The sequence below is a fragment of the Zingiber officinale genome, chromosome 5A (genome assembly GCF_018446385.1).
Source record: "Zingiber officinale cultivar Zhangliang chromosome 5A, Zo_v1.1, whole genome shotgun sequence".
Classification (NCBI taxonomy): Eukaryota; Viridiplantae; Streptophyta; class Magnoliopsida; order Zingiberales; family Zingiberaceae; genus Zingiber; species Zingiber officinale.
In genome coordinates this window covers 57834306-57843081 of record NC_055994.1, presented here as the reverse complement: position 1 = coordinate 57843081, position 8776 = coordinate 57834306, and the positions used below count along the sequence as shown (strand labels likewise).

General features: G+C 38.8%; 1 protein-coding gene across 2 annotated transcripts; it reads left to right on the top strand.

The window, feature by feature from the left end:
• Positions 1-2436: 2436 nt before the first annotated feature.
• On the top strand, positions 2437-6521 carry LOC121980496 (ACT domain-containing protein DS12, chloroplastic-like). 2 transcript variants are annotated; one of them, XM_042532560.1, is made up of 6 exons: positions 2437-2768; positions 2889-3421; positions 4516-4564; positions 4636-4761; positions 5648-5704; positions 6421-6521. In XM_042532560.1, the coding sequence occupies exons 2-6, from the start codon at positions 3306-3308 to the stop codon at positions 6511-6513; spliced, it is 441 nt and encodes a 146-aa protein (XP_042388494.1). In that variant the 5' UTR covers positions 2437-2768; positions 2889-3305; the 3' UTR covers positions 6514-6521. The 2 variants fall into 2 exon arrangements, with proteins under 2 accessions (XP_042388494.1, XP_042388495.1); XM_042532561.1 differs by lacking the exons at positions 2437-2768; positions 5648-5704; positions 6421-6521 and adding an exon at positions 4959-5173 and having other exon boundaries at positions 2829-3421.
• Positions 6522-8776: the final 2255 nt, after the last annotated feature.

The following is an 8776-nucleotide window of genomic DNA, read 5'->3' as shown; positions in this document are numbered from 1 at the left end:
GAACTATGTATGTTGGGTTCATAATGCTTAGTAGTTGACAAGCGGATTATACTATTGTGATATGTGAATTTGAGTAGATCTTGAATTGATTGGTGGATTAAAGATGAGCTTATCAACTAGTTGGATTTGGATTATTAGGTGAAATTAAACAATTACCTAATCGAATTAGGATTGAATTTTGAGATTTAGCTAATTGTTGTATATGTGATTAGCTAAATCATATATCATATTATTTGTAGGACGTTGATTCGAGACGAGCGTCTTGACGCGAGACTACTTGACAGGATCTACGTATAAAGGCGGGTACTTCTTGCTTTGTTTCTTTTAGTACTTTGACCTTGGTGCATGAACTAATTTGGATAAGAATTATTTTTACCTTGACTCCACTCTTATTTTCCTACGCTTGATACTTCCACGCGATCTTTGAGAAATTCATTTCCATATCTATATAGTCTTTTGTTGTTGTCCTGGATCAATAGCTGATACTAGATACTATGTTTGTATGCTTTAACTGTTGTTTATTTATGTACTATATTGAGCATGCTGGCTTCATGTAGCATACCTAAATCTTTTACTTATATTTGTATGATGATTGTTGCATTTGGCGCATCATGTCATGACATGCATGTCAACGACCAATTCTCCCTTACGGTCGAGAGAGTCGTTGACCAGGGCCGCATCCTCGGCCACTCGAGAGAGTGGTAGCTGGAGTTGATGTCGCTTGTCCTGTCGTGCCACACTCGACCACTCATGGGCAGTGATAGCTGAAGCACTAGCAGCACGGACCCCTGTCGCAGATGTAGCTAGTTAGCTACTATGCAACTGTCCCCTCAGTCACTCGTGAGAGTGGTAGCTGGAGTGGTGTATAGTCTGTCACAGACCCGACCTCTCAACCATACAATGGTCATGGTGCAGAGAGGTGGGCGGGAGTGACCATCCGTGCATACACTGTTATTATATTTGCTTTGGTTGCTGCTGTTTACATATGCTGTTATTGCTTACTTACTACTGTTGTTCACATATGCTGACATGCTTACTTATGTTGAGATATACTCTCATTGTAGATGTTTAGACATCGGTTTATTCATTGGAAATTTGTATATACCTTGTTTATTACCTCTGTAGTTATGAGCAGTACTGTAATAGATTAGTACCATTTCTGACCTTCTATACCTTGCTTAGGATATCGTTTTAGGTATGAGCATTTATTATGATTCTATTTTAGTATCTGCTATTCTTCTTATGAGACTGTATTCCTTTTGGCATTCTCTATTGGTTTATTTTGTTCATGCAGTATCTTAACTTTACCCGTTGAGTTCCAATACTCACCACCTCGCAAATTGGTTTTCTTTCGGCAGGTAACAAATAGATGAGTCATGGATGCTTGGAGAGTCTCAGCTACCGGTCCCACGTCACACTAGAGAATAGTTTTCTTTTTGGGTTTTGTTACTGTTTGGGTGGTATGTTAATTTTCTGTATTTTTCTTTTGAGCAAGTCACTGTGGATTTTTGGAGTCTAGTCTGGTGGTTGCAGCCTTGCAGGTATTTTTGTTATTATCGTTGTTGGTCTTACGCTCGTATTGTTTTGTGTTTTCCGCTGCGTCTACGCTATTGTGTGTTTACTTTCAGCTGTGTAGGCTTATTAAACTGCGTGGTTGTGTTTATTTTATTCCAGCCGAGTGGGTTGATGATATAAACTGCATGGTTGTGTATATATTCCAGCCGAATGTGGTTGATGTATATTTTGTATGTAGAAATGCTTCAGATTGTCACCGGTACAGGGGAGATGTTGTCGGATTTTTTCTGGCAGGGACTCCTCTGGGGCGTGACAATTTTTGGTATCAGAGCTTGGTTCGAGTCAAAGGCTGAGTTTTGTGTTTTTGAGATTTTGACTCGGGTTCGATTTTAGATTTTCGAGTTAATCTGATATCAATTTTTGGTATCAGAGCGGGTTTGCGATACCTGTTTTCCATATTGGGGATTTCATGTTTTGATTTTTCTCAATGTAACTTCGAGTTTTGGGACCAGGCAGTGGCAAGACATCTCCGAGCTATAGGAAGTAAGGTATATCTCTAGTTTGGTTACATCTTTTGTATTCTCACTACAAGAAAATTGGGATTCTATAACACTTAAACGACAACACTTTTTATAAAAAGCGTTGTCTATTTTTTTTTTAACAATGCTTTTAGTGAAAAGCGTTGTCTATTTCATTATTTTCTTATTAATAGACAACGCTTTTCTAAAAACAGTTGTCTATTAGTGATTTTTACGGGTCAAAGACAGCACTTCATAAAAAGCGTTGTCTATTAGACTTTGTTTTGGTGTCTACGACAACATTTTTTAAAAAGTGTTGTCTATTGTTCAATTCTCATCTAAATCTTGATTAATACAAACCGTTGGATCTAAGTAAGGAGTAGAAAACCCAAACCCTTCTCCCAACTCCTATCTTCCGATCATTTTTGATCCCGAACCCTACTCCCAACTCCACATCTCACGCGGCCTTCTCCATCCAACTCCTCTCCGGCGAACCACTCCTCCGAACTCTCCATCAAGACCACACCTTCATCAAGCGACAGATCCCGGTGTTGAGGCGATCGACCATGACAGATCGACCCATCTCTTAGCCTCCTTCTCCCCCGACGTTGAGGAGGTGACTGGTATGAGGAGGACAAGATGAGCGTGAGTCCAGTGCCTGCCTCGGACACCCATGGCAACCTGGATGAGCAGATCGCGCAGCTCATGCAGTGCAAGCCGCTCGCCGTACAGGAGGTTACGTCTCTCCCTTTCCCTTGCTTATTTTTGTCCGATCGCTCCTTCGATTTATTCCTTCTCTGGTCAGGATGTTTGTTTTGGGGGGTTTTCTGCTCGATTCATGTGTATTCTTTACAGATCTGAGGTTGAGTGGGTTTTCTGCTCAAGCTCCTCCTCTCAGGCTAACGCAGAAGAATGACGGTGCTTGCGATGGCTTTCGGGGTCCTCCGACCGAGCCTTGGTCTGAATCTGGAGCCGGGAGGTGCTGGCTTGTGGCCCACCCTTTTGAGCCACTCGCTTTTGCGCGTAGTGGAGCAGCCTTTCTCTGACGCTGCACCGTGCATCACAGCACACGAGGGATACGATGCCTGAGAGCGTAGAGTTGATGATTTTAGTGGCTGCCATTTTTTTCTTGCCTTAATAGCGGCCAAAAAGATTTGGCGTGGACGACCTAGACCTTGATCTCTCCCCTCTCTCTCTCTCTCTCTCTCTCTCTGTCACTCTCTCATTTTGTCCTAGGGTGCGACCTTGGCGGCGGCTGTGGGGTTGTGGGCGATGGCTAAGAGAGTGGACAAGCAGGTAAATCTCTTCTACTGTGCCGAGTGCGAGGAGCTCGCCAAGAAAGTGGCCGATCACTCCGACGCCATCCAGCTCCGGACTATCTCTTGGAGGTAAATCTCCACCTCCTCTTTCATGGATTCTTTGCACGGAAGATAGACTACTTGGTGAACTGGATCTTGTGGCTTCTGAGTTCAATGATTCGATCTTTATCCTCGTAGTTTGGATTATTTTTTTCTTTTGAGTGTAAATAGCGGAGCTAGGGTTTTGAATAGGCCTAATCCATTCTTTTTATCCTAAAGTTAGGTTTCGTTCTTCCTCCTTAGCGTTAAGAGTTTTGTTGTTGTTGTTGATAACTCCAAGCAAAATGGATTAGAAGGATCTGCTCTTCTGTTGCTTTATCATCGATAAACGTTTTTCATTTTCGTATCCTCTTCTGGAAGTTTGTCTAGGTTTAATGATGCATTGTAACAAAGCATGAGTGTGTCAATCTGTTATACCTCTCTTCTTCAGAAGAAGAATTTAACTTCTCATCCATTGTTGCAACTCGAACTAATAGGACGTTTCCATTAACCATATAAGAAACCTAAACCATGTGTGGACTTGATTAAGCAAAATCTATGGAAGTATTTGACCTATCTAGACATTCTCTGTTGGTTTCAATTTCCACCAAGGTTTGACATCCTCAAGGATCAAAGTCTATGCTATAGAAAATTGTCCCTTGTTGGCAGAGCAAAAGTCCAATAGCATACTCATTGTATTGAGCCCACCAGTGAGAAAATGGACCCAATTGCAGATCCATTTACAGGTACATCGATTGTTGCATCCCGACCAGCAAAGAGAATTGACCAATTATGTTTAATGTAAATTACCTGGCTGAAATGTTCATGGCCTAATTCCTGGCTATAGACTTATTTTTTTTCCCCTTACAGATTCATGTGTAAAAATGTTCCATGGATGTGAAATCTTTGCTTTTTTATCCCCAATTAAATAGATCAAAAAACACAGATCTCGACTTCTTGTTAATCTAGGATTTTCTTACGGATGAATCAAGAACTTGTAGGCACATCAAGATGTTACTGATGTGTGATCGTTCTATATACCATGTCGTGTTTGTTCTTAACCCTCGATTGTTGGATTGGAGCATATGCTTGTTCTTTGCGTGTGTCTTATTTTCTGCTAATGTTGTATTATGGGATATTGTCAGATGTCCATCCCAACACACTCCTAGAGCTACATACCCAACTGCTGTTGAGGTATTCAAGCACCTGCTTGATGCATTTATCTGGAAATCCATTCTGATTTTCCCTGAATTCAATTGTGACAGGATGACAGTTCCAAAGAGACTGACAGAATTCCAACACCTAAAGTGATAATTGATCAAGACTCAAACCCAGATGCAACCATCGTCGAGGTAGCCTTTGGCGATCGCCTTGGAGCACTACTTGACACTGTATACTCGAAATCTCTGACTCCCTTCATGTTTTTCTTACAATGTTTCTTTTTTGTTTCTAGAGTAGCAAACATTTTTTAGCTTTGATTTTTTGTTTATAATTATATACTTTGTATATGTAAAATGGTAGATATTGGCGTTAGATCTATTTTAATCTTTAGTCGATCTTTCTTCATAACGAATTGGTTTGGTTGCAGGTCTTTGATCCGGTTCCCTGGATTGTTCCACATATCCTATGATTCAAGCTTTAAAAAATGGAGTTTGTAGAGAAATTTGAGCTCTTCCCAGACTTGAAACTGCTAATGTAGAACTGACCAGTCCATATTTCATTCCTAGACTGTAATGATATTCTTTGTTGGACTATGGCGTGGGTTAGTGTCTCTTGTTAATGAATAATCTGATGATTTATTTATCCGATGTGACTTAATTATTTCTCCTTGATGCAATTATAAATGCTTTAATTTGTTAGAGACGATGGGAAATAGTTTATCTGATCAGCATGTCATTCGGAATTTAGTTTTTGATTGAGCTGATTTTTCTTGTAAGTTATATAGAAAAAATATTCGTAGAGGTTTCTATTGTATCTTTTCATAAGCCTCTGGAAATTTATGAAATATTACTCAAGTTATAGGAGGACTCCTCTAGTTACATGCATTAACTGTTTGTTCTATTAACAAGGAATAGAGGTAAATGCTTCTATTCCCTTCTTGTGTCTTGCTAATTGCTAAAAGTTCACAATGAGTTCATATTGTTAAGACATTAGCTTTTGCAGTCCAATGTTTGGTTAGTGTTCTTTTTTTCCCTATGTAAATAATATTTGGAATTTCTTGCAGTTTATCATTGTGAGTTAATAACTATATTTATAAGTTTTTAAATAAAATTTTAGGTTAGGGTGCTTTGCGAAAAAGCTAAGGAGGTTTTAATGGAAGAAAGCAATGTTCAGGTAGACATTACTTCTTTTAAGTAAGTTATTCAATCTAGTTAAGGCCCTTGTTAAAGTATAACGCTGTTGAATTTCCTTGAAGTTGTTCACTCGCATGCTGGCCATGATCATTCTCTAATAAAATTAGAAAGGAATGTAAACAACACAAACCTCAACTGAAGTCTCATAAGAAGTTCTTATAGAACTTCATTGGTTGTAGGCGTAGAAGCTTACTACAGATCTGTATTATTGAACTTCAGGATATTTGCTTGTATTACAAGATATATACTCCATGTAAATATGAAATAAAAAATACAGATGCAACATAAGACAAAAACTGAGAAATAGATGTTATATTGAGTACTACAAATCACAGTTTATCATATTATAGTTGATTCTCTAGTAAAGTTTCACATTTTGAACTCGTTTATTATGATTGTTTTGTTTCTTTTGAGAGCCATCAGTAATGCTCATGTATGGAACCACAGTTTATCATATTATAGTTGTTTCTTTCTGCAAGCTTTATTTCTGTAGTTTGAAGAAACGTTGTATTTCTACAACAACAGTGCTTTCTGTAGTTTGAAGAAACGTTGCATTTCTTCAAGCTTTCTTTCTTTCTTTCTTTCTGCAAGCATTTCATTTCTGAGATATGAGTTTTGGTTCATTTATAGAAAATAGCTAGTAGAAGTAATTTTTTAGTTCAAACTATTGACTGTAATTTTTTGTTTATATTTCAAGCCAACTGTTCAATCTGTTCAAAGCTCACAAAGATCCTAGACAAAATCCAATTGCTCACAAGATTATTTTGTGCTCTTTTGTTTTATTTGTGAATATCACTATCTACTTTGAAACAGAATTAGTGTTAATTTTGATATTTACTAGCTTCTCATGTAATTAAATACTAATATTACTTCAATGTCAGAATTCTATTATTTTGGTATGAGTTTGAAATCATTAACTGAGTTGATTATATGTAAAATTTGAATCTAGACATGGTAAAAGAAAAATAATAGTTTCATAAATATAAAAATAATGATTTTTAAATATTTTTTATTTATTTTTTTCTTTAAAACGACAACGCTTTTAAAGCGTTACAAAAGCATGTCTTTTCTACCAAAAACAATACTTTAAATGCGTTGCAAAAACGTTGTCTTTGCATAAACCGACAACGCTTTTAAAGCATTGCGAAAGCATTGTCTTTGCTACAAATGACAACGCTTTAAAAGCATTGTCGTTGCGCAGACTTTTAACAACAGTGCCTTTAACAACGCTTTTTCAGGCACAAAGACAACGCTTTAAAAGCGTTGTCTATTAGCTTTTTTCTTGTGGTGGATATATCAGTTCTCATTCATCCTGATGTTACCTACGAGGAGGTTCCAGTACGGATTCTGGACCACAAAGAGCATTAGCTACGGAACAAGACTATCCGACTGGTCAAAGTCGGATGGCAGTATCATTCTGATAAGGAGGCTGGCTACCTGGGAGCTTGAGGATACAATCCGAGCTCGATACCCCCACCTTTTTACTTGAGGTATGTGGATTAGTTTTCCGTTCAGCATTTATACTATTTATCTATTGCTAGTACTTGCTGATGGAAGTAACAAAAATTTGGGGATCAATTTTTATTAGTGGGGGAGAATATAAAATACAGTAACAAAATAATAATAAAATAATAAGGTTTAATGGACGAAAACCTTAACAGAATTTTTAGAAATTTTAGAAATTTTCTAGGAATTTTTCGGAACTCGTCTGGCATATGTTAAGGGGATCAATTATTGGGCTAGGGAAAAGCTTGTTTAAGCTACCCTATTTGAATGAGGAAATGTTTAAATTTTTAATTTAGTGTTTTTTCTTTTCCTCTTATTGTGTTGTGCCCTATTTCTCCCCTCCCCGAACCCATCCCCTCCTCTTCTCATCTCCGCTTCTCCTCCTCTTCCCCCAAACCGACGGCGTCGCCGCGACGCCTCATCTCCATCGCGAACAAAACCATCGGCCAAGGAAGAAGCCGGGGAACATATGTTTTTCCCGTTTCTCTTCCCCTTCCTCTTCCTTATCTTCTCCTCTGCCCTAGCGCAGGCAACCGATCCTCGTCCACCTCCGACCACTACAAGGGCTAACCAAACCGTGCTGAGCCTTCATCTCGCGCCGCTGCCCTAGATTGTTGGATCGCCGATCTACCATTCGCTGGCACTTGCGCACCGCTTGTTCGCTAACTCCTCTCCCTTCTTCGACATCGCAGGCATGGATTTACCAGCGAAACTTGGAGAGGGAGCTAGTTTCCTCCGATCTTCCTCATCCCCCATTTATGCGTGCTTCAGCGCTGAGCCTTTTATCTTCTTTCCATCGCCGCATCGATATCATGAATTAGAGCGAAGCCGTGACCATTAGTACAAGATCTCGACAGGTGCTGATGGGTTGGGGGCAGAGGTAGATTCCGTATTCTCCCTCATACACTGATCTTGTGTTCCCTTATTCTCCAGGGTATTTGGTTTCTCCGTCGCACGCTGGTAGGTAGGTGTTCTACCCTAGCTTTTGATTTAGGGTATTAAGTTTGATGTGGTGCTGACTTGAGGACATTGTTTGGTGGACAACAGCTTCATCTAGCTCCAGCCCTACCTTGCGACATCAAACTTCTCCGATCTTGAATCAGTAGCGGTACATCTGAGGATTTGGTAAGTGGTTTGGTAATTGGTGTTAACAAAAGGGGTTAGCTAATCAAATTAGATTTATTCATACTGAGATTAGCTAAGAAGGAAATGTGGATAATCAAATGGAATTAAACTACAATTTCCTAATCAGATTGTTTAGCTATTTTGTTTATAATAAAATTTAGCTATATTGTGCATACTATATGTAGGACATTGATTCGAGACGGGTGTCTCGACGTTGGATTACTGGATACAATCTTATATTTTTGAGGCGGGTACCTTTGACTTATCTTTTTAATATTGTCATTCTGATATGCTTAGTGAGCTATAACTAGTAGTAATAGTTATCCTTATATCTGCTTGGTATGTCACTACTTGATACCATAGTTTACCATATTGTTATTTGTTATGCATTTATGTTTATGTCCTCTTGATTCTTGCATTG

Excerpts from the sequence above, each read along its gene's own strand:
- LOC121980496 (XM_042532560.1), top strand. The coding sequence starts at position 3,306 with ATGGCTAAGAGAGTGGACAAGCAGGTAAATCTCTTCTACTGTGCCGAG. Across the intron at positions 4,565-4,635 it reads CATACCCAACTGCTGTTGAG|GATGACAGTTCCAAAGAGAC; the intron begins GTATTCAAGCAC and ends CAATTGTGACAG. Across the intron at positions 5,705-6,420 it reads TGGAAGAAAGCAATGTTCAG|GCCAACTGTTCAATCTGTTC; the intron begins GTAGACATTACT and ends TTTATATTTCAA.